Source organism: Letharia columbiana (genome assembly GCF_014066305.1).
Source record: "Letharia columbiana isolate WasteWater2 chromosome Unknown Sc0000000_s0, whole genome shotgun sequence".
NCBI lineage: Eukaryota > Fungi > Ascomycota > Lecanoromycetes > Lecanorales > Parmeliaceae > Letharia > Letharia columbiana.
The window spans coordinates 1,363,002-1,386,654 of NW_023501036.1; the positions used below are offsets into that span (position 1 = coordinate 1,363,002).

The 23,653-nt window shown below is 49.7% G+C and overlaps 11 protein-coding genes across 11 annotated transcripts; 4 read left to right on the forward strand and 7 right to left on the reverse strand.

Annotated features, from left to right (window-relative positions):
• Positions 1-438: 438 nt before the first annotated feature.
• On the reverse strand, positions 439-2,547 carry HO173_000331 (uncharacterized protein; the record flags this gene model as incomplete). The annotated part of the gene is made up of 3 exons (XM_037302281.1): positions 439-2,086; positions 2,188-2,484; positions 2,540-2,547. 3 exons carry the CDS (start codon positions 2,545-2,547, stop codon positions 439-441), a joined length of 1,953 nt encoding a protein of 650 aa, XP_037170860.1.
• A 71-nt stretch (positions 2,548-2,618) lies between these two features.
• On the reverse strand, positions 2,619-3,170 carry HO173_000332 (uncharacterized protein; the record flags this gene model as incomplete). The annotated part of the gene is made up of 1 exon (XM_037302282.1): positions 2,619-3,170. One exon carries the CDS (start codon positions 3,168-3,170, stop codon positions 2,619-2,621), a length of 552 nt encoding a protein of 183 aa, XP_037170861.1.
• A 657-nt stretch (positions 3,171-3,827) lies between these two features.
• Positions 3,828-4,674, forward strand: HO173_000333 (uncharacterized protein; the record flags this gene model as incomplete). The annotated part of the gene is made up of 6 exons (XM_037302283.1): positions 3,828-3,878; positions 3,975-4,181; positions 4,241-4,249; positions 4,313-4,376; positions 4,432-4,489; positions 4,548-4,674. The coding sequence occupies 6 exons, from the start codon at positions 3,828-3,830 to the stop codon at positions 4,672-4,674; spliced, it is 516 nt and encodes a 171-aa protein (XP_037170862.1).
• A 425-nt stretch (positions 4,675-5,099) lies between these two features.
• Positions 5,100-6,044, reverse strand: HO173_000334 (uncharacterized protein; the record flags this gene model as incomplete). The annotated part of the gene is made up of 3 exons (XM_037302284.1): positions 5,100-5,287; positions 5,352-5,681; positions 6,011-6,044. 3 exons carry the CDS (start codon positions 6,042-6,044, stop codon positions 5,100-5,102), a joined length of 552 nt encoding a protein of 183 aa, XP_037170863.1.
• Positions 6,045-6,301: 257 nt separating this feature from the next.
• Positions 6,302-8,153, forward strand: HO173_000335 (uncharacterized protein; the record flags this gene model as incomplete). Its single annotated transcript, XM_037302285.1, has 4 exons — positions 6,302-6,459; positions 6,510-6,862; positions 6,915-7,311; positions 7,364-8,153. The coding sequence occupies 4 exons, from the start codon at positions 6,302-6,304 to the stop codon at positions 8,151-8,153; spliced, it is 1,698 nt and encodes a 565-aa protein (XP_037170864.1).
• Positions 8,154-9,014: 861 nt separating this feature from the next.
• Positions 9,015-10,786, reverse strand: HO173_000336 (uncharacterized protein; the record flags this gene model as incomplete). Its single annotated transcript, XM_037302286.1, has 5 exons — positions 9,015-9,805; positions 9,852-10,242; positions 10,304-10,367; positions 10,432-10,571; positions 10,637-10,786. The coding sequence occupies 5 exons, from the start codon at positions 10,784-10,786 to the stop codon at positions 9,015-9,017; spliced, it is 1,536 nt and encodes a 511-aa protein (XP_037170865.1).
• Positions 10,787-11,397: 611 nt separating this feature from the next.
• Positions 11,398-12,375, forward strand: HO173_000337 (uncharacterized protein; the record flags this gene model as incomplete). The annotated part of the gene is made up of 1 exon (XM_037302287.1): positions 11,398-12,375. The coding sequence occupies one exon, from the start codon at positions 11,398-11,400 to the stop codon at positions 12,373-12,375; it is 978 nt and encodes a 325-aa protein (XP_037170866.1).
• A 207-nt stretch (positions 12,376-12,582) lies between these two features.
• On the reverse strand, positions 12,583-14,711 carry HO173_000338 (uncharacterized protein; the record flags this gene model as incomplete). The annotated part of the gene is made up of 2 exons (XM_037302288.1): positions 12,583-14,633; positions 14,684-14,711. The coding sequence occupies 2 exons, from the start codon at positions 14,709-14,711 to the stop codon at positions 12,583-12,585; spliced, it is 2,079 nt and encodes a 692-aa protein (XP_037170867.1).
• Positions 14,712-15,095: 384 nt separating this feature from the next.
• HO173_000339 (uncharacterized protein) lies at positions 15,096-17,476 on the forward strand (the record flags this gene model as incomplete). Its single annotated transcript, XM_037302289.1, has 4 exons — positions 15,096-15,230; positions 15,356-15,499; positions 15,561-17,243; positions 17,303-17,476. The coding sequence occupies 4 exons, from the start codon at positions 15,096-15,098 to the stop codon at positions 17,474-17,476; spliced, it is 2,136 nt and encodes a 711-aa protein (XP_037170868.1).
• Positions 17,477-18,467: 991 nt separating this feature from the next.
• On the reverse strand, positions 18,468-19,644 carry HO173_000340 (uncharacterized protein; the record flags this gene model as incomplete). Its single annotated transcript, XM_037302290.1, has 7 exons — positions 18,468-18,862; positions 18,925-18,983; positions 19,045-19,192; positions 19,254-19,327; positions 19,413-19,458; positions 19,521-19,571; positions 19,632-19,644. 7 exons carry the CDS (start codon positions 19,642-19,644, stop codon positions 18,468-18,470), a joined length of 786 nt encoding a protein of 261 aa, XP_037170869.1.
• A 656-nt stretch (positions 19,645-20,300) lies between these two features.
• Positions 20,301-21,920, reverse strand: HO173_000341 (uncharacterized protein; the record flags this gene model as incomplete). Its single annotated transcript, XM_037302291.1, has 2 exons — positions 20,301-20,438; positions 20,493-21,920. The coding sequence occupies 2 exons, from the start codon at positions 21,918-21,920 to the stop codon at positions 20,301-20,303; spliced, it is 1,566 nt and encodes a 521-aa protein (XP_037170870.1).
• Between the last annotated feature and the right edge of the window lie 1,733 nt (positions 21,921-23,653).

Genomic DNA, 23,653 nt, shown 5'->3' on the forward strand with positions numbered 1-23,653 from the left:
TCAGGATTTTGAATGATTGAGCCCAGTGAAGTTCGTGGAATGAAAAATAGTTCAGTCTCGCTATGGTATCTTAGGCTATGAAGAGAAATGTTCGCCAATCAGTCGACTAGAAAAGCCTAGAATCGGAAGTATGCTGTGCAAAAAGGAGTATCTTGGGGCAAACGACCGCTCGATGGAAATGGCGAGGAGTGCACCCACTGTTATCCATAACATCGGACGCCTAGCTCTTGAACACTAAAAAACTAAGGTCCTCCCACGCTGAGCGTTTCCAACCCTCCCACTTCTTTCTCCTTTCCACTGGATCATCATCCCATTCATGAACATTGCCGTTTCTCATATGTGTCCAAAAGGACGATCGGTCCAACCCATGATTGAAATGGCAATGCTGTCGTTCGTGCACTGATGGCTACGGTTCGATCAATGGCAACCCACACAGTCTCAGCAGACAACCACATCCGCAGGATCAGACGCTCCATTCACCCCAGAGGCTATGAAACCTCCATAATCTGGCATACCTCTAGAATTATTGTGCTGTGGGAGCTCCACCACGTCCATACCGATGCCACTGTCATCGTGACTCTGCACGAGCTCGAAATCTGTTTCTTTGGTGATATGCTGGGGTAATGGTTCGTCGAAGTGTTCTTGCGCAGATCCGTCCATTGTGGCAGGGGAAGCGGGATGATTATATCTGAAATGCTGCAGATGTGGATCGAGCTGACCATGTTCACGGGGAAAGTTGTTCCTCGTGTCAACACTTCCATAGCGACTAGGCACATCAACGCTGTCGCTGACTCCAGTCCTTGGTCTCGAGCCTCCGCGAGTTTCAGTCTCATTATCATCCACGCCGAAGCCTGCCTCGTACGCAGACCTCTTTTGCGGTCTCATCTCCATGCTACTTGGCGAATGCTCCAAGAAGCCTCCTTTCTCGGCCATCCATTGGAGCATCTCGTCAACCCAAACTTTAGTAACCCACCACGAACCGAAGCTCAATGCCTGCGCCATTGTGATATCGCGTAATGCAGCCGAGCCAACCTCGCCAACACAATGAAGAAGGAGGCGAGCATCGATACCAGGAAAGCGAGACGACAGGTCGTACAGAAATGTGGTCCACCGGTCTAGGACACCCGATGTCGAACTGTCATCCATCTCATGGTGTGATTGCTGCGAATATTTCAGGCCCGCGCTAGACGCAGCGTTGGCGTAGATTGATTGCATGCCCGGATAAGAGGCGTCCCTGAGAGGTCCGAGTAGCTCGCGGACCTCATTCGTCAAGATCTGTAGAGTGCGTGTGTATCCCCGACCCGGAAGGCTGCTCTCAACAACACTTACGGGCTTGACATAGTAGACCCAGTCGTGCCACATTTGATCCCGATTGGCATCATTTGTAAGCATGTTTGCAGCTGCGTGAGCTGTAGCGTTGACACGAAGAAGGCGATCAATCAGGCCGGCGAAAATCGTTGCAGGACCAAGTTTTGCATCGCGGACGTGCTGCGGGTGGTTTTGGAAAGTTGTTGAGATGTGGGTGCTCAGTTTGCTGGATATGTTTCGGAAGGTTTCCGTGACTTTCGGTGGCATGACTTGGAGAGCGAGAGGAGATACAAACCGTATCATTTTTTGATACATAAGCCAGTCGCATTCTTTGATCCAGCTAGCAATGTTTAGGTGAGCGAGCAACTTTTGGACCGGGACTGTCAACGTCCCATGAAATGAAGAAAAATGGTGCCAGAACATTTTCTCCTTGCAAAACCGAAAGGTGTCTATGACGGATATGCAGTGAGTGCGGTATAGAGCTACTAATGCGTTTGCAGCATCGGGGTCAGTTCCGGTGGGTAGGTAGCGTTGCAGACTGGGCAGCTCAATAGGTTCGTTATGTGCGTAGGGAGGCTCTTGTTGAGTCGGGAATTTGAGCTCTCGACTGACCATATTGCGACCAGAGGGACCATGGTAGATTTTGGGCGAAGCAGGATTGAGATACAGGCAGCCCGGGGCCTTTTGGTTACGCATGCTGTTATGTGAAGGATCCGGTATGAAATGGGTGTTAGGGGAAGGAAAGATAGCAGTGTCAGCTCCGCATTGGGATCTGAAGCTGTTGTGCAGACTAGAGTCAGGACTTGAAAGAAAGATAAACAGCAATTTCTAAGTCAACGTAGCAACGTGACGAAAGCGTCGCGACATGGAGTAGCTTACCTTCTTGTAACCGAGCCATCTGTTGCTCCAACAATATCTCCTTCATTTTGGAAGTGCTCACCACCGGGACCTTCAGGGGGGTCATCTATCAAGGTGAGATCAACGTAATGGTACTTCGATTTTCCACGTATTCCGAGTCGCCGAGTTTGAATGCCGGGGAAAATGAAATTGACGAGCTTGCCAAAGCTGGCCGGGTTTAGGGGAGATACTCTCTCATTGCCGCACCTCGTTGCGTAATGAGAGTAAACTCGATTACGGGTAACTGAGCTGTTGCCTCTTCTACATATAGAATTTAGCCTACGATGCAAGATTAGTTGGTATATGCCTGCATCAGTCTGACGTGCTGTCTCACCAATTCATTGCAAATATCTGTTTGGTTTTCTCTGATCTTGGTCCTCTCTCATTTGCAAGTACTGAAGCAGCAACGTCGTTCAAATCACGATCTTTGTTTGCGGCGAAAAGCTTTCGGAGCTCGTTGTCATTAGAAATGCTCGAGGCCGAGCCTTTCTTTTCCTCGTTTCTCCAGCTCCTGCATCATTTTGGGTTTGCTCATTGGTGAATGTCATGACAAATTGTTGCCCATGACTATCCAACGAACGATTGTGGTTCATCAATTGTCTCATTGCATCACTGTTTCCATTATACGAATCTTCTACACCCATTGCCTGCGGTCGAGCAGCAGGGTCTTGCAGCGACGGATCGATCGCATATTGCTGGTTTAGGTCTGGGTTGGTCAATTGCTGCTCAGAACGTGTGACCGCGTCTTCAGCAGAATCTTGTAACAGTATACTATGGGCTGAATGAGCTTGAGGTGCTTGAGAAGATTCAGGCAGATGCTGATGTTGCTGCGCAGGTTGTGCGCAGGTTTTAGGAATGCTTGTCGTTGAAGCGCGGGAGAGCGGTCGTGGACAGATTGATTGGGGACGGCTGCTCGCAGTTGAGCCAGATGTGCTAGATCGTGGTCGTGCAAGGCCAGAAGCCATATTCGTGGTCTGTGTGTGAAGTTGCGACACTGTCACATGAAAGTCAGCACCGCAAGTTGGGGATACATTGGATCAACAAATACAGAAAGAGTGCACCGGTCGGTATTTGACGGCGCTGATGGGTTTTCAGAAGTCGGACGTCAGTGAGTTTGGTTTCCAAAGGGTTCAGTAACTATCCCGAGCTGTTGTGCAGCACAAGGTTAAGAAAATAGGTTTGTTTGTGGGGAAGAAGTGGCTGGATTTGGAGTCGATGGCACTGTCGCCGCTGCGATAACCGTGCCGACGCTGGCACAGATGGCACTTGGAACAGACTGCCTTGGCCCTAGACCATGTATGGCTCCAACTGAGCCAGGAAGCCCTAGGAACGTTGAGCCTTGGTGCCCTTGGATTTCAGTTGACGTTGGATCGTTGTTTACAAAACTGGTTGCGATGGGCGATGAGTGCAAGACGTTAGGCTAGCACTAGGGTAAGCTTAGCTTTGTATTTTTAATTTTACGTCGATCCCTCATGTGCCAGAAAAACCAACACGTCTCCAGCTACGAGTGCTCTACAAAACATTCAAGCCAATTCAACCGAGTCCAAGACTATCTCTCATTTACAACCTTCGATCCTCTCACTACCGCACAATTCTTCTCTTCCCATCCGCAATCCTTAAACATGTCTTTCCAAGACCGAACACAGCACCAGATCGGCCAGATTGATAAGGAGGTACGTTCTTCCCACCGCTCGCGATAAATCTCCATATGCCTACAGCTACCCTATATCATCTCGTTAAAGGATTGGGCTTACGGAAAGATGATATAGCTGTCCAAATATCCCATGCTCAACAACCTCGAGAAGCAGACTTCGGTGCCTAAGGTCTACGCCTTCCTCGGCCTCGTCGGCATCTACTTTTTTCTTATCTTCTTCAATATTGCGGGCGAGTTTCTTGTGAACTTTGCCGGGTTCCTCGTCCCAGGATACTATTCCCTGGAAGCTCTGTTCAGTGCGAGCAAGGTTGATGACACCCAGGTAAGCATCTCCATCCATACACTGCTTTGATCTGAATCCTATGCTGATAGCTTCCTTAGTGGTTAACAGTAAGTCAAGCTCGCTTTGAGTGATGTCCTGCATCTATAGGACTGCTTTGATGATAATTGCAGTATTGGGTCGTCTACGCATTCTTCTCCGTGTTCGAGAGTGTTGTCAACGCTGTCTATTGGTTCCGTGAGTCCAGGGCCTCATGTAAGAATGTGCTTTCCTTATTGCTAACAAGCAATAGCCTTCTACTACACCTTCAAGTTCGTCCTCGTCTTGTGGATGGCTCTTCCGCAAACCGGGTAAGTTTGGCCGCAACAGTCTCACCCATGTAGCACATGATTCATAATAAAACAATAGTGGTGCCCAGATCGTCTTCCGTTCCTTCATCCAGCCGGTCTTCTCCCGTTTCTTCTCGCAGAGCGGCTCTACTGCTGCCAACCTTCGCTCTCAGGCTGACCAGGCGACCAAGCCTCACGCCATGTAAAGCACCCAAATTGGCCTTCGACAGTCACCTCTGGGATATGCCAAAAGCGGGACTATGCTGCTTTTCCTGAGCAGGATGTTTCAGTCGATATTTGGGGATGGCAGCAGCAATGGGTCGGTTGTGTTCAGAGGAGGTCGAACGGTAGGAGTCAGCGAGTCTTACAGTCGATCATCAAGCGTACGATTTGATTTTCTCTTGTACGATACAGCCTAGCTGATAATGAAGTCTCTGTGTCCTCTGTGCACAAAAATTTCCCATTCTGCACGTCTCGTGTGAGCACCATCAATCTATGAGGTTTCATGATTTCCGACCACAAGTCAATGCTCAAGAAATGGCTCATTATCGTACAACAATCAGCAAGTTGATCGGTGAATCCATAGCCCATCCTTGTTACAGGCTCACACCGCCATAACCATCCAGCGCCTTCAAAACATTCCAATGCCTTTTCCCCAACCCTCTACACGTGGATTCAACTCTATGTGGAAGGGAAACGGATTCGTCTCGCTAGTGGTTATTGGTGGTATGTGATCCTTATCTCGATTGACAAGCGTGATAATCTTCATGGCTGTTTTCTGCAACGTTGATCCGATGGCCTTCATCACCTTGGTCCGTTCTATTGAATTGTAAGCGATGCTGGATGTCTCCTTGAGTTTGAGGTTTTGGCATAGCGGGCCTACCCATCTCTGTCTTTGGCGTAGCCAGAGTCACCTCCAAGCACCAAGACTCCCAGCAAACCTCTTCATCACCCTTGGCTCCACCCGTGAACCAACCCAGGCCCCCGCCTTTCCTCCTCTTCTTCTCAAAGAATTGTACAACTAGAGAGCCCCGCACGCTGCTCTTCGGGGAGGAAGTAGAGGACAATTGGCGTATGAGTTGTCCAACGCGTGTATCTATCAAGGTTTCGAGCTCAGGGTCGGCAACGAGAGGGAGGGTGAGATCAAGGACTTCGATGCTGGATGGCCTTATGGAAGGAAAGTATCGGTGAAAGAAGATGGTATGCAGTATTCCTAGCTGGGATTAGGGATCTCGGTATTCGAAATATCGGGATGAACATACCTCGAACGATATCTTTGACACAGGTGGGGTCCGCAAAGACTTCGAGTATGTATTGGGGGGGGTTTTCGCTGCTCCATACTGTGATTCAGAGCAACCCTAAAGGCTGGCCACTCCCAGCATGGTTGGCAAGAGAGTCTAAAGAGTCCCAAGGGTATAACGCGCTGGCCTCGTATCGAGCGAAGGATTGAATAGGATAAATTAACTAACTTAGACGGCAAATTGTGCGAGTGCTTCACTGTTTTCACACTCGTGCTTGTGATTTGATATACGTTAGGTTGACCACCCCCACCTTTCGCCCCCCACTCTCTCGACATAAGTGTAGGTAAGCTTGGCTTGGCTTTTCCCACCACGCCACTTTAAACGTCTAGGGCTGGGTCCAACGCGCATAATGACCCTAATAACAAGTATACTGTACTAGCAAAGCAATTATTCCGGACATTTCAGAGAAAAAAACTTCTTTACGGCGTTACCATACAACGACAGTAATTGGCAATTGAATGCCGTCGCCGACTCTCATTTCTTGCGTTGTTCGAGGTCTGCGTTGGTGCCAGTGCGCGAGCTTGCATAGAGGATGATATCCGCTACAAGGAGATGGCTGCAGCGAAACCGCACGGGTGTTGCTATTGGAGTTGGGGTTATTGGGGTCGGCTACGTTGCAGGCCAATATGTGCTATCGAAGATTACCGAGGCGAGAGAGCGTATGGCTGGTAACCGCATAGCTAAAGAAAAGTACAAATCCTTTGCACTCTCTCCAAACCCGGCGCTGACTGAATAAATAGCTTGCGCCGACGATTCCAACATAATCAGGAAGACTGTACTATAACTGTCCTCGAGTTGTTACCTACTGTGGCAGAGAATATCATCGAAGCTTTGCCATCAGAGAAGATTACACAACAGTTGCAGCAGAAAAAGGCAGAGAGGTTGGGTAAGAGCGCCGGCACGTCCGACGCAGCGCCATCAGAACTCTCGTCAGGGACCCCAATTGCAGCAGATGAAGATGGAAGAAGCTTATCGAGCTTCCAAAGCGAAGGCTATGTCCATGCTAGTCAGTTGCGAGCTTCCAGCTCTGGCAACGGTGAATCAAGACCCCCTTCGAGCAAAGCACAGCTGTGGAATGATCTCAAGATCAGTTGTCAGTGCTCTGCGTCTGCTTTTCCCATCTCACTTATACTGATCAACTGTAGCAATCACGAGATCATTCACTTTACTATACACAGTCACTTTGCTGAGTTTATTGACTCGCATTCAACTGAACCTCCTGGGTCGAAGGAACTACCTCTCGAGCGTTGTATCTCTTGCTTCACACCCGCGGCACGATCCTACAATCAGCCTAGAGAATCACGACAACGATATTGTTGAACGAGCATATGGCAACGATTTTGAGACAAATCGCAAATACCTCACATTCAGTTGGTGGTTGCTGCATCGAGGATGGAGAGAAATTATGGTGAATGTCGAGGATGCGGTCAAAGAAGTCTTTGGCTCTGTAAATCCGAGGGAAGACATTCCCCTCGAGAGAATATCAAGGCTGATACTGGATGTGAGAAAGGCAGTAGAAGGAGCATCTCCTGAAGAGCGGAAGTAAGCCGACTTCCCACGTCCATCCTACCCTTGTCGTGCTAACGTGGTATAGGACGCGCAAGTGGCTCTCGTTTCTTCTCCCGCCCTCTAATCAAGAGGAATCTATCCTCCAAGAGTCCGGCATGTCCACCCCTCCAAAGCCGCCACAATCTCCAAGGGTTCAAAACCCCGCATCTATGCCTTCTCCCCTGGCCTCTCCCCCCTCTGTCTCAACAACGTCTCCTCCTCTCCGCCGCCTGCTTGACGAGACATCTGATCTTATCGACTCTCCGATGTTCAGCCACGTTCTCACGCTTCTCCTTGACGCCACTTTTTCCTACCTCGTAGATAGGAAGCTTCGCTCTGAGGCTTACAAACTCGCACCTCTGACTCCCACGCCTATTCCAGAACCCAGGATAACCGAGGTCAGGGATCCTGACCCATTGACTGCCTCGGCGAAACTTGCTACAATATTAGCCGTCATAACGAGGGAAGCGCACAAGATCGGCAATGGGGTGCCGAATGAATATGTGCAGGCGATCGAGGCTGTGAGCGAGCTTGAAGCGTTTGCAGCGGTAGTCTACAGTAGTAATTTTGAAACTGAGGCCGGGGTTGAGACCAATAGTACGCCCGATGCTACGGCTTCTGGAGGCAGAGATGAGAAAGCAGGAGGTGGAAAGGGCGGAGAGGACGAAAACGGCTCGGGAAGTATGTCTGCTGCCGAAGTGGAAGAGGTTGTAAGGGTTGGAAAAGGAGGAGGCACCATGGACAGGGCTACTGGAGTAATCGATGCTGCATGGGGAGGATTCGAGAACGTTTGGAGTAAGGTAATAGGGAGCGGTGAGTCCGCAATGAAGGGGTGAAGGCGGTACCCTAGAAGATCGCTCAACGGCGCCCCGACTTGGCTCTCATCCCCGGCCAGTCTACCGAAGAGAAAGAAGCATCTTGGGGCCTCAATTGTGAGTGAATGTTTGGGTTAGAACATTCCCCTGCGCTTCGGTTTGACGAGGCTATCCTAGGCAACAACCTCAGCGAAGAAACAAGCTTTCTCTATCGGACGTGACTCGTTCTCGATTGATTTTTATAACGGCTCCAGGCCCAAGTCCTTTCGCGATATCCGGTACTCTTGCACCATTGCTCATCTCGCCAATTCTCCTCAAAGAGACATATCAGACTCTGTCAGCGAAGTCTTCTTTAGGCTACACCGACCACGCATGTAACGACTAGGCCAGCATGTCATGCCAGTAAGATTGCCAGCGGGCCACGAGAAGGATCCTTATCTGTTTCTGTATAAGTTGACGACAATTAATGTTAAGTTCAACATCTTCTTGATCGCTGGTTTTGTTGGTTCCAAGTCTACTCCAACAGTATGTCACCAAAAGGTGCCATGGTTCTAGATATCACGATTCAATGGGTACGGAGACTGGATGGTGGATGTCGGAGAAGTAGCAAGGAAATTAGTAGAAATGTTGTGACAACGTAAAAACGCAAGAGAGTCCTACAATAGGATCATATATACTTTGAAGGACTCCAGTTGAAGTATTGGCACTGCTAACAGAAATGAATTTACAGATGGGTGGATTTGAATTCGAAAGGAAGTCGCCGTTTACCTATGATAGGAACCAGCTCAAAGAGCAATTCGTGGGGAGGAAAAATGGCTGTCATGGAAACCTTTATCCTCATAATCTTCAGCTACATCAGCTTTCACAGCAGCCTCAGAATTCTCAGTCTCCCTTCCACCTACCTCCTTTCCTCCCTAAACTTCCCCGATTCACTGCAAGCAATTTAAGACACACCCACAGAAATCCAAGAACCACCGTCGTCACAGTCCCAGATTGTACCCACTTCATCTTCGAGCCTTCCATATCTAGCACAGGCACTAAGATTTCTTCCAACAAAGACTCGCCGCCGCTCGCAGGCTGCAAATGATAAAACATTGTCCTTGGTCCGAATAATCCATCATAGCCGAGATTCACACGATCGAAGGGATTAGTACTCATTTTCGTGCCTTCATCTGAGGGGCACGCCCAGAAGACGATAGGCCAGGCTACTGATACAAAAGCGTGTCCCTCTCGATTGGGTGGAAGATAGCGAAGATGGAGTGGGACGTCTGCATGCCACGAACCTCCTGGCTCCTTGACTGTCCCAGCAGAACGAAGACCGGAAGTGGAAGGCGGAGGCGCAAGTTCAAGCAGAAGAGTGGAGCCCCATTTGGAGACCGTCCAGATTGGAGCCTCAAGGTCGGTCTCTCCGGCCAGAGAGCGGATAGAGTGGAGATTCTTGGAAGCCAGAAAATTTGAAGAAGATAGCTGATACTTGTCTAAGAACAGAGAAGACGGCAAAGTGAGGTAGGTATGAAGAGCGCAGCCGTCTGTAGGAGGGTCTGTGGAGGAAGACAATGTCAAGCGAAGGGTGGGATGGAGACCAATCGGCTCCAGGAAAGCCGTGGAATATTCTGTACCGGACGTTGAAGCGGCAACATGGTGGCGGGAAGGGAATGAGAAGAGGGTTGGGTCTGCAAAAGTCAGCAGAGGCTGGCAAAATTGATGTCAATTACATACTGGGTTTGCTATCTTCTCCAACCACTGCTAGAAAGCCGGCTAATGAAAGCTCTTCTGGCTGAGCAGGCTTCTCACTTGCCAGCACCCCAATCTCAACCTTGTCAGAAGCTTTGCTTTTGTCGATCCGCTCATTCCAGGCTTCTGTTAGCGGAGGGGAATGCCAGAAGGCACTGAGGACGAGGGATTGTGAGAGAGTATCATAGTCGATATCTAGGTAGTCTGCAGACTTCAAAGAAGCTGCTCGACGTCTACAGGATTCGTCTTCTTCGGGACATATTCTTTGGTGTAGGTAAGTGGCCAGGTCGGTCAAAGAGGGGAGGGGTTGGTAGTGTTGAAATGCGGCAGAGGAAGCGAATCTTTTAGATGCGACGGGAAGGTGGATGAAAGTGTCCTGAATGTCTTTTTTTTATTTTTCGTTCGAATCTTTCTTGGTATGGACGGTAGAGAAATACCTCAGGCGTTCTGCAATCTACACGTGCTCCAAATGTCTTGGAGAGCAGTGGACAAAGTAGGTCACTTTTAGGCGTTCAGTACGCTGGCTGAGGAGATTTGTGAGGGAAAAGGCATTGCTATAACATACGCAGATTTATCTCTCTGTGGAGTGAAGAAGACATGGAGTCCGGGAGAGGCTGTGGAGACGAAGGGCGCTACGGAGAGGTAGGGATTGGGTGAGATCCATCGTATGTGTAATTCATAACATTGCTTCAGAGCTCGCCATAGCTACAGGAATCAACAATGAACGATGGTCTCGATGGTGTAGCCCTTTGAGCTTTGGAGTTAGATACCTCTTGGGGAAGCTCATACAAGCCGACAGTTAATTTGTCTTCTCGAGCAGCCTTCAAGAATGTGACATGTAGGGTATCATTCTGGAGCTGAAGCTGCTTCGGGTCCAATGCATCGTCTGGACGGTGAAGGAAGGTGATACGCTCTCTCATCGCATGAGTGTCTGTTGTCACTCAGTGAGCCTGGCTGTTGCGTGTTGGACTGTTGACGAACGGAGAGGCCTCGAGTTTATTCTTCTAAAATTGCCTCAGTCCCTCAGGCGTGCCAATATCGCTAAGCCCCTTTGGGTTAGCTCGTTGGCTTCGCAGCCTTCGGTGCTAGTTCCGTAGTAAGCAGAAAGGGTTAACCCCGACGGTCTAATTTTTTAACGGACTTACCGCTTACTAATCGGTGACTTACTTAGGGTTAGGGTTAAAGGCTTTGAGCTGCACGCGGGTTCCAGAATTCGTCGTACACCCTAGCGCCTAATTTGGACTAGGGTGTACGACGAATTCTGGAACCCGCGTGAGCTGTAAAGATGACGCTACCTTGCAGGCGGCAGAGAAGCTGCCAAATTCCAATAATCACTCGATCATCACAAATTGGAAAGACCACTTGTTCAGATTGTTAGCCAAGGAAACAACAAATAAAAAGGGAAGAACGAAAGAAGAAAGAAAGAAAGGAAGAAAGAAAGAAGAAATAAATAAAAATCCCCTCCCTTGCATTAACAATGCGGGTCTCTTCCCTTTCTTAGACCTACTAGAGATTTATGGTCACTTGAACCATGCATTTCTTCAAATACATCTATCTTCTCATCCTCGCTTTCACCACCACCAGTACCGCAGCCCGCAAATCCTCAGAAAGCGTCCTCCTCTCCCACGTGAAATCCCTCACACTTCGAAAGGATCTCAAGACCTCCCACAATCGCGTTTCAGCCGTTCCCCAGCTGAATTGTATAGGTGGAACAGCGAAAGGATTTTATGATATCGATGTCCTCCGCTGCAAAAATGCCGGATCCTCTTATGGAGATGAAGACGTGCAATGGACATGTACTGCTTCACTTCCTTCGGAATTCAAACTTGGTAGCACGGACGTCATATGCGAGGGTTTCTCCTCGTCTGAGGATCCATATGTGCTGAAAGGGAGTTGTGGAGTGGAGTATCGATTAATGCTCACAAAGCTGGGAGAGGAGAAGTATGGAGGGAAAGGCAAGGACATGTGGGGTGCATATGATGGCAGATCGAAAGGAGGTGACTGGGCTGCTGTCATCTTCTGGTTCATCTTTATTGCCGTCGTCGGTTGGATGGTATATGCCGCATTGATCAGGGATAGCCTGGGAAGGAGGCCACCAGGAGCAGCTCCCAACCCCTGGTTTGGTGGAGGCGGAGGCGGCAACAATGACGACCCACCGCCACCCTACGAATATCGTCCGTCGCCTAAGGCCAAGGCAACTTCCTCGAGAGCTCCCAGGGCAGCTCCTGCGCAGACGCAAGGAGGTTGGAGACCGGGCTTTTGGTCAGGAGCGCTGGGAGGTGCTGCTGCTGGGTATATGGCGGGCAACAGAGGGCAAAGTCAGCAGCCGAGAAATCAGTCAACACGGAATTTTAGTGGGGTAAACGGTCGTGGTAATGGGGAAGGGAGTTCCAATCTCGCTGGAGTGGGGGGTGGAAGAACGAGATCGAGTGAAAGTTCAAGCTCGAATTCTGGCTATGGGTCCAGCAGACACGAAAGTTCTGGCTTTGGAGGAACGAGCAGGAGATGATCAGGTATCAGATGACTCTCGACTCGTTGGTAAAAGTATTGGTTCCGGAAAAGTCGAGGGGCCTGAGGCTGCTTCTGGATTTAGCTACATAGTGTTGTCAAGCTTCAAGAATACCCAGATTGGTGCAAACATGTTTTCGACCTCCACTACTGCTTCCCAATACATGTCTGTCCATGATGGAAGCGAGCATTTAGGAGGCCTCCAAAACTACTTCACTCCGAACGCTTCAGCGAGCTCTCCAAGCACATCTCCTCCACTGCCACTAGCGGCCATCTGAGCCTGCTCATCCTTCTTTCTGGAAGTACTTTTTGTCTTGCGCTTCGGCCCCTTCTTCTTTCCCTTCCCACGCCGGTTCTCCTTCGCGGAAGAATCATTTTCGGCTGCTGCCTGCTCCGCAGCAATTTGCTCTTGTCTTTCCCTCTTTGCCTCATCCATTGCTTGCTTCTCAGCCGCGGTCTCCTCTTGCAGCCTAATGCGATCCTCTTCCAAATCTTTCTCCAATTCCTCCGGATCATCAAACTCAGTACCAGCCATCTTCTCAAGTTCCGGCAAATCCACGGCCAACTTTTCGCCCAGTAATGTCGCCTTAATCCTGTCGCCGTTGATTTTCTCTTCTTTACAGAACTTGAGCTTGATCTTGTGCCTTGTTCTGCCGGGAAACATCTTGCTGAGCATTTCAAAGTCAGTGCCGAACATGCGCAGTCCATCATAAAACCTCTCTGTTAGCATCTCATTCCACCCACCACTTTGGTCTCGCTTGAGCCAGGTGGCAGAGTTGATCTTTCGAGTCATATCGGTCTCGTCAACGGCATCCAACTGCTCTACATTGCGCTCGAGGGCTGCTGCTGCGTGACGATCGATCTCCAGAGAAGTCTCATCTATCTGAATCTGGCCATTTACGATGATGGTGTTGGGCACGTTGTGAGCTACGTTCTCTTCTTGCTCCCTCTGGCGGGCCGGCCGCTCCTCTCGCGCTTCGGTATATTCGACAGGCGTAGCCTGGCTTTCAGGCTCAGCTCCATCCATGACTTCTTTCAGCTGCCTTTGCTTCTTTCGGATGAAATCTGCCCGTTCCAATTCCTCCAATTCCTTTTCCCTTTCTGATTTCCTACCCGTTCCACCATCCCTGCACAGGTCCATCATTCTGACCTCAGATGGCATTATCTGTACTATCTCTGCACCTTCAGGCGTTGGTGCGCGTTTTCTTCTTCGGCCACGCTTCTTTGGATCTTTAGATGAGCCTTGGACAGCGTCTTCAACAACTTCAGCTGCAGCATCTTCAATGCTTTGCCGGGTCTTCTTTTTTTGGTATTTTCTCCTCAATTTTGCAGGGTCGGCATCCTCTTCGACTTGGCTAGGCTGCTCCTGAGTAGCTCCCCTGGATGTCCTGGCCGCTACACTTTTGTCTCTTTGAACGCCCTTCCCTTTCGCGTTTTTCCTTGGTTTCTTTGCGCTTGCCGACGTATTTCTGGTTGCGTCGGCGACGACTTCAGCTGCAGCATCCGCGATTTGTTGTTTACGCTTTTCCTGCACAGAAAGCTTAGGCTTCTTGGCTTTTCCAGAAGATTTTGTGACAGCTAGGGCTAGGGCGTTATTTGATGACTTTGCGGCAATTTCATTCACTTCTGTGCTTGGTATTGGTACATTTGCATCAGCAGTTGTAGCACGTGACTGTCCTGTTCGATTCTGTTCCGGAGATACCTCAATTTTCCGACGTTTAAGAGCGGGCGTAGGAACATCCGTGCTGGTGCTTTCTGCAACGCTTCCACTAGGCGATCTTGTTGAAGAAGGGACCGGTGCGTCGTGGGATCCTGTATGCTTGAGACTAGCTTCATTCGGCGTTGGTACTGGACCTGAGGGCTCTGGAGCACGACTGGCAGCTATTACAGGCTGGCTGACTGGTGTAAGCTGGCGGGGCGATTGTAGGGGCGAAGAGGGTCGTTTCTGAGGCACTATAGACGCAGGAGAAGCATACTTCAGCGCCGGCGTACTTCGTGAAGGAATTGATATGGGGGTAGCCTCATCTCGCCGGGCATTGTTTGCGAGTGCAGCTGTAGCAAGCTGTTGGGTCGATGCGGCTTTAGGTAGCGATGTAGAAGGCGTAGGCGAGGATTCGACATGTTGCTGTAGTGATTGAGGCTGAGGAGTCTGGGAATGCAATCGTCTGGCAACACTTGGTCTGGCAGAGGTCTGCGTAGAGACCGGGGCGGGTGCCCGTCGAGCAGGTGCTTTGGGAGCGAACTTCTTTCCCGACTTGTCTGTAGGGGCATCAGCAGGACTTCGACTCCACTTTGGTTTGATAACGCACTAATGACTGCGCTTCCCAGCGCCGACATTATGAGCGCGACCGGCACCAAATGTCGACTCAAGGACTGATGGCATCAAGCAGGATATGTTGGATCTTGCGCAGGTACTGACGAGGTGAGTATTGATGGATCTGCGCATTCGAGGCAGTGGAGAGGGGACGGGAGTGCTAGCCTTTCTTGGATAGCGTCAACTCTAAAATCAAAGAAGTGAAAATTGAACAGCTCTCCTTTGACACAGCATTTGAATTGCACAAACACCTCTTGCGCCTGACGTTATAACCACGGCCGCAGGTACTCTTTATCCATGTAGCTACCTTTATTCTAAGGTGATTGCTGTCGACCTAGAGGTCTGTGGCCCTGATGACCCTCGTTCAAAGCCAAGCCGTCTCCCTTTCATCATCCGATCTTGTTAAGATGGATGAGAGGAAGAGGCCGGCCTCCCATGACCATGACCCTTCCGAACCACCTCTCAAGCGGCAAGCCACCTCTGTCAACGGGACCTCCAAAGGCCATGTTGACGCTGACATGCCCTGGAAGGATGATCTCGAGGTAAGCCGGCCTTGCCATTCTCAATATTCGTCTCTCTTATTTGCGAAGCTGTACCCTTACCATTTCTTTGCTCATCAACACCCTGTATGTCATTGAACCATGCTGATATGCTGCTGGTGTGATAGCGATTTCAGAAAGAGGCCATATGGCGACAGATGCAGGAATACAAACGGGAGCGCAGTAACCTGGAATTTCGGTTGAATGAAATGACAAAGAACGCAACTTATCACGATGAGCACCTGATGGTCATTGATGCTTGGTTCAGCGAGGTGAGCAGACCCTAGCCGACGTATCTATCGTCTCGCGTCCGTGTACTCATACGCATCGCAGTTGCTCGATGAAATAAGGCTTTTAGTAGGGGATTTTGAGAGCCACAAGACATTCTCAACGTTCCCCTCTGCGCTTTTGGCCGCAGATTCCGCTGCCTTCAACACGCACCTGAAGTTCCGATCTGCAGAAATATCCTCTGCAATCTCACGACTCTTTACTCGAGCGCCAGCATCGGCGCCAGAGGTTTCTCAACTTCAAGGTCGGATCGCTCAACTCCTTACGGCTGAAAAGGGTCATATCGTCGAACTTGAAAAAAGCCGTTTGGAAAAAGAGAAATTGGTAGGACGGCTGGAAGATGCATCTTTACGTTACATGCTGGCAGAGAAAAAGCTTGACCGATCGAAAAGTGCGACTGTTGCCAAACTTGAGAGACAAGCCATCTCTGGGGGCCGTAGCGACACAGGTAGTGGGCTGGGAGGCGCACAGGACCCAGCCAATGGGCAGGTAGATTCGAAGCCGGATAACGTGGAAGAACTGGTTGAGGCTGAAGAAGCTCGGAGAGAAGCTGTTGCTGCGTCTGCAAAGCGGAAAGAACAGCTGGAAAGTCTGGAAGCCGAGAATGAGAGACTCACTGCTCAAGTGACGACACTCAGCAATCGATTGACTCATCTATCAGACGACGATTATAGTAGAACTGACCTCTTTAAACTTTTGAAATCCCAACACGAGGACGTGATCAAGAGGATCAACAATTTAGAAGCTACCAATGTCCAGCTACGGGAAGAAGCGGAGAAGCTTCAAGCAGAGCGAACCGCATATCGCGTTCAAATCGAGAAAGAATCAGGAATGGCATTGTCGGAACTGGAAGCCCAACTAGTTCAAGCTGAAAACGATTTGGCGAGGGTGAGGACTGGCCGGGACGAACTTATTGCGGAGGTCACATTGCGAAAGACTGCACAATCGCAAGAACGGACTTCAGTTGATCAAGTCAAGGAGCTAGCAAGTGCGAAGGAAGAGCGGATCAAGGCATTGGAGTCCGAAGTTGCAAGACTGAAAGTGCAAACTAGACAGCCTGCAGACCCTGCTCGTCAGTCCCCAACGATTGACGATCTTTCATCGGAGGAATTGCAAAGCCGATATTCGAGTCTGGAGAAGCAATATTCATTACTGAACAATGAACTCCAGTCTATGGGAACAGCTTTCAAAAAGGCTTCGACACTTGCATCGCAGAAAGTTACCAACGCAGCCGCCTTGGAGGAAAAAGTTCAGAGGCTTAGCGCAGAGAAGTCAAAGGCAGACCAGAAATACTTCGCAGCAATGAAAGCCAAGGAAGCTCGAGAACAGGAGGTCAGGACATTGCGAGCGCAAAACTCCAAGAGTTCTGAGATGGTGTCATCACTCAAAGATTCGGAGGCGGCAAACCGCGCTTTACAGGTCAATCTCGAGAAGCAGATCGCGGAAGTCAAAGAGTCGCTCGCCACAGTCGAAAGCAAGTATCGCGCCTCGCAACAGCAGACGTCTGAGCGCAATATCTCACTCGAAGGGTTAAAGGCGCAAGTTGAAGAGCTCAAGAAGAGCCTTGAGGCCAAGGACGCTGCTACCAGTGCCACGTCAGCGGCATATCGGAAAGCAGAAGTCGAGATCGCAACGCTCAAAGTGCGCTTTGAGGAGACGAAGAAAAGCCTGGAATCGTGGAAGAATAAGGGCTTAGGCAATCAAAGTAGCGAGTATGAGATGCTTCGGGTGAGTGGATGAGCTGTGTTTCAGGTTCCTTGCCTTTCCACACCGCTGACCTTGGCCAGATTATGGCAATTTGTACCGTCTGCCAGAAGAACTTCAAAAACACGGTTATCAAGACCTGCGGGCACGTCTTCTGCAATGAATGTGTCGAGGAACGGACTTTGTCTCGATCGAGGAAATGCCCAAATTGCAACCGGGCATTCGGGCTGAACGATCACTTGCATATTACGCTGTGATCGGCCTTGGGTCAAGGTGGAGATTACCTCTCTGCGAGTTTGAGGAGCTTGTACTATTGTACTTGTATCTTCCTTTTCTCTTCCTCATGGCTAGGGCTGTGGCTACCAGGATATGAGGCTTGTCTCTCGGAGCTTTTGAGCAGGCCGGTGGCATGCGGCTTTGAAATGATTACTGTACATATTTTATACTGAACTTCAGTGGAGCCAATTTTGGCCTGTGGCTACTTTAAAATACTTTTACTCTAATATTGCTGATCGAAATACGAGATTCGGCATGACGCTAGATAGCGGCTATGCTGTACTACCTTACTTTACCTTACTAATCCAGGTACTTTACTATACTAAAGTAGTAATCAGTGACCGACGACCGCTTGATGGTTTCAACATGACGCAAGGTACCTCGGCGATCCCAAGTACCGCGCGGAGATAAGGTAACTGGTAAAGTACCTAATGTAATTGGTAAAGTACTTAAGGTCATGACTTACCTTGAGCGTTAAGGTGAATATGACCATCATCAGAGGTGGCAGTCATCCAAGTCGACCCCAATACTTCGCTGTACTTTGTTTGTTTGACAACCGTCTAACAGAGCTTAACGAGCTGAGAGACAATGCCACTATTCTTTTGCGGCTGCTCTCCTGCTAGAGCCTGCACAAATCCTCCGTTTCACCCATTTGGCATGCCAGCATGCGCCTTTCCAGTATTGCCCTTGGATCGCTTATAATGGGGAAGACTCCCAAGCTGCTCCGGAGTACAGAGGACGAGCGCGACCTAATTGGCTGCCGAGATCAGTGTAAAGGAGTTGTCAAATACAATTACTCAACATGTCTGAAGAGAATCCAAACTGCCTAGTCCTGTAGCATGGAGCTAAACAAAGCTATTCTCGGTACTTTCTGGGGATAAGCCTAAGGGTACAGAAGCAGCGCAGGCAATGCTGCAATACGCCCACCATCGACGCTACATCACACCAGACGACCAGACACCTCCGCTGATTTCAAACAGTGCCTGCAATACTCAGCTCTCGGATCTCCCCCAATACCTGCTCAACCCGACTGTCCAAGTGCCCCTGTGCATATTGCTCTCTCGTGTCCGCGTCCAAAAACTGCTGCACTTGCGCCATTCTCGAGTACGCTTCGGCGCAAAACCTGAGTTGAATCTTGACCAACGCCTCGAATGAAGGATCCAAGTAAGGTACACGCAGGTCTATGAGCTGCGGCAATTCAGAGAAGAGTTGCTCGTTCAAGGCTTCGTAAGCTGTTTTGGCAAGGTCAGATTCCCTCTCTGCACGTGGCAACTTCGTGGGGTCTTTGTCGGGCTTTTCGACGAGCTTCTTCACCTTGGCACGCGTGGCGTCGTAATCGAGGAGTTTGTGATTGCGTTTCTTGATGCCTAGGAGGCGAGCATATTAGTTAGGGCTCTTGTGCCTCCGATGTTGATAGGAGGAGTCGTACATTCGTTAATGTCGGGAAAGTAGGCGCAGAATCGTGTGATAGGTTCTAGGACCGTTTGTCTATTCAACAGTCCTGTAAGCATGTCTTGCCAGCAGCATGCTATGACCGTGGGATCGCTACCTGAACGGCCCGTCGAGTGCCTTTATTGTCTCCGCATCTAAATCCTCCACTGCTTGCTTGTAGCTCCTGCTGACCCCATCATTGGCACCAGCGTCTCCGTAGAAAGCATCTATCGTCTCAGCGATTCGCATTTGGGACGCTGTCATGGCTGGATTTTGAAGTCAGCAAGTCTGTTTACCATAGTCTGGTAGTTCAAGAGGCTCTCCCACCTCGTAACGAATCCAAGTATCCCTTCGCTTCCTTTTGTAGTCTATTCGCTGCGGACTCCATGGTGCGGTACCGCCTGTTGCAAGATGACGGTTTTTAGAAACAATTTCCTTCCAAGCTTGTAAAACTCCTGCTCTATTCGCCCGTAGCGGGACACGTACCTCTCTTCCACCTCATAGTCCCGATCATTGGTCTTTTCAACATGCCCTGTGTTTGTCCATGAGCCTCGTGGCGCCCACAGGGCACCTCTGCTCTAATGTATGGCTTACCCGTCTTCATCATCACCTGGGTGGTTGCCCGGTTGGCAACCTTCTTGAACCCTAGGAATAGAGTCAGCCATTCGCATGTCAGCCAAAGCAATGCTTTGAGAGAGACCATACCCGCCCATGACATTTTAGCTGGCTGTAGCCTGTGAAATGATGGTAGGTTGTCTCAAGTTATGAAAACAACACATCAGGCACATAAGGAAAACGCGGCAAGTGTAAGTGGTGTAGCTGTTGGGAGAATGTTTGAAGTACGGATGCAGTGATTTACGTACTGCCTCGTTATTTGTCTTGGCGCCATATTGGAGCTCGACATTCACTCGGGTAAATAGTTTGAGACTACCTTACTACTACTTCTATTTCCCAGTATTTTTATTGAGACCCCCAAGAACGTGCCCCTACCTCACTCCTTTACCGCCCAGTGCAAGGTTTGAAGATGATGATGTGGTGGGGTTCTCATTGGCTGCTGTAAATTAAATCTGCAAAAAAAGTATCACGGTGCAAGCTATGAGACGATTTATACGTAAATGATCGTAGTACGCCGACCTCTTTCAAATACCCTCCTATGCCCCATCATTCAATCATAACTCCATGTTTCGAGTACGTCGAAGCGACTGGTGGGTATGCAGCGCAAAGAAGCAGTCAAGACGACATGCAGTAGTCAATCGTAATGAATTCAAAGAATGCAACGCTTGACGCACTCCTGCAGTCAAGGCACAGGGACATATCCATCGTTCATTGTTCAAGCTAGAGTATTGGGAGTCGTCTGCTCCAATTCGGCCACGATCAAAACCCTTCTAAAGCAGCCTTGCAGAGCTGGATCTCGCGGAGCCACTCCGATTTGAGCACTTTCGAGGCCGTGAGGCGACGTGTCGGGCCGGGGTCAGGGTCGAGGATCGAGTAGATGACATTCCGACAACGACGCTTAACATGTTATTATTATCAAGTTCGGAACCCATATAAGTTTAAGTGACTTACCCTATGCAATGTCTCGATGGGCCCGTACCCATCGTCCCCTCTCCTCCCCTCCACGTAACGGTCAAAGAATTCATCCTCGTCCCTCTTCGCAACCCTCCAAAGGTGCCTCCCAGTCCTCATGGCCATGTAGATGACGCCTGTAGCCCAAACATCAACGGCTCTAGGGTCAAACTCCTTGTCTGTGTATTCCTCAGGAGCAATGTAAGGAGCCGAGCCACAAAGTCCAGCAGTCATATGAGCTTCCTTTTCCCAAGCCATCCGGAAACACTCGCCATTGCCAAAGTCGGTGATCTTGAGAGAGCCATGAGTGGTCAGGAGCAGGTTCTCTGGCTTCAAGTCTCGATGGGCGACGCCCATTTCGTGCAAGTATTCCACGCCGCACATGAGCTGCTTGAAGTAGCAGTCTGCTTCTTGGACTTCGAGTTTTCCTGCGGCTAGCACAAGAGTGTAGAGATCTCCTCCCGCGCAGAACTCCATGACCTCACAGTAATCTCCCTTGGCGTCCTGTAGGAGATCGAGCGTGTGTATGACATTTGGATGGCGAAGCGAAGACGAGATGCAGAATTCAGACGTAAGGCGCTTTTGGTACTTTTTTGGCGACTCTTGAGGCCTGCGGCGGAATTCTTTGACAGCGTATAATTGCTCGGCCTTGGAGTCCTTGGGATCTGTCTTGTGCGAAATTCTAACAATACCGAAAGCTCCACGACCGACGATCTCTTGGCATTTGCCATACTTTTGCACGAGTGTCGCAGTTGCATTTGGCCCTCCCTTCTTGTCAGAAGCGAGTTTCTCGCGTTCATTCCGCAGCTGATCTACCCATGTCGACATCAGCGACAATTGTTGATGCTCGTCTTGACTATGATCGTCTCGCTTTTTCCCTCCCAGCATGTCGCGGAGCATGTCCGATAACTTCTCTTGTCTTTTGGCGCTCTTGAGCGTATGCTGGTGAGTGCCGTCTGGAGAGATCTCGAACCTCTTGTGTGCCTGGGCGTGATCGGTGTCCTTAGTCTCCTTTTTAACGTTCGTCGTGCTGAGTCTTCGTTCAGATTCTGCGGCAGACTGTGGCTGTTTGTCTGTGTATGACTGCTGCCTTGAGGGCGGATTAGGCGTCCATGAGCTCCCCTTATTGCTGTCGGTATCGGATGCCCCGCTTTCGCGACCATTGCTCGCTTCGGACTGACTAGGTACCTTTGCCTGCGAGAACATGCGAGTCAGGCGGTTTGTTATTGTCGGCTTCTTGGCAGCCACAGGCGCGTTGTGTGTAGGCCCTGGGACTTGGGAGGCATTGGGCAGCACCACTGGCTCTTCGGGTATGGAAGGTTGCGGAAAACCAGGCTTCCCATCTTGCGAGTGTAGAGTAGACGTAGAGTCGGACGGGGACGGCGTTGGTGGTGGACGATGAGTCAGTGTGCTTGTCTGGCTGTTCATTCTTGTACTGGAATTATTAGGTTTAGTAGAGAGGGATTAAAGTCGGTGGACCTTCGTCCAGGCGGGCAAGTGCCCTGCCTGCTACGCGTGAGAGGCTCAAAATTGAAGGTGAATTGTTAATTGGGTGTATTTGGTAAAGAAAATTTCAGACAGAGAGACTGGGAGAAGCTTTTCTCTCTTTTTCAACTCCAAGAGTCCTGCTGGGTGGAGGAGCAGCGATGCTTAGAAGTGGAGGACCAAAACCGGTGGACTAAGTAAGAGCAGCGTCTCGAGCGAAGCAGAGATTTGACGAGGATGCCTTTGGATTGTCGAAGGTGCGTGCAAAGTTATCGAAGGGGTGGGAAGCAAGAGACACCTCCTCTTCAGCAAGTGGAAAGAGGATGAGGATGAGGATGGATGAATGTGTTCTGGGTCGGTGTGGAAGTGGTTTTTGGATAGAATAGGTGGGGAATTTGGTGTGGAATTTTAATGTTTTGTTCTAACCACACACCCCCAGAAATTAGATGTTAGTCAATTGTAGGCGGGGCAAAAATGGAATATTTTATTCTTGTCCGAGGGGAAGACATGGTTATAATAATAATAATAATAATAATCAATAATTGATATCTGCTCTGTAATCACAGCGAAGAACTTGAACCTGGCAGACGAGATACTGGTGTAGGACCGAGGACGGAGGCAAATATTGCATTGTGTCAGAAGCTGAGAGAAAGCTTGGCGTCTTAGTCTGGCCTCAAATACATGTAATTTTTTTATTCTTATCATTAGTTATGTATTATGTATTATGTACTATGCATCTCAATCATTTCGTCATCTTGCGCAATAATAATAATAACAAAATTCTCCTTTGTAAGCATCTTGTCTTCTTTCAACCACCAGAAAAAAAAAAAAAAAAGAAGAAAAAAAATGAGATAGCCACTCCTGGGCCTGCTCATCACCGCCGATTACTGCGGCACTGCCAATCATTCCTGTCGGTCGGGGGAAGTTGACCGTACATCTGCACCGGCATCAGAAGGTTGCATCAACTCCTTGACCTGCCAGATCATCAAGATTTCCCCACTACTACTGTATCCCCCATAGGTGCTTTCTTCAATATTAAATCGCGCATGCAGCTCTGCTCGCCTTCCCTTCCCCTCCCTGTGTAGGCTCCGCGGCCTTTGTCGCCATCTTATCCGTTTTGGTGCGTCCGAAGAAACGACAAGCTGCTGGCAAATCAAGGCTCCTTGTCTTCATACACACGTGCCATCATATACTATTTGAGTGGATGTAGAGTGGAGAGAGTGGAGAGTGAATATACCTGCTTTCCAACGTCGCAATCCGGGGTCCCTCAAGCCTCTGCTCAGCATGCTGAACTCCCCTCGGGAGATCCTGAAAATCGTCACACGCATATGCAACTACACTCACCCTCCGCGCATCTCTCCCTTTTCTCACTGTTGGTAGACTTTGCCAGCGAAGCAAAACATCAGGGATGTGATGCTATCAGGCAATCAAGAAGTGCTAATCGTCCGTTCGTCTTGTACCTTGCTCATGCCGTTTTCCTCCTTTCTTATCTTTGCTATGCTATTGCTCAGCTCCCGGTTGAAGTCTCGTCTGGGATCGGAGATGACCATGACACTCAGCGCCATCATCGCACTCCAACCATGCGTCGGAGTTGCAGTGATTAGTAGTGTACGAACAGGATGACGGCATGAAATGGCTCGATAGGACGACCAAGGCCCATCTCACGTCCCATACTG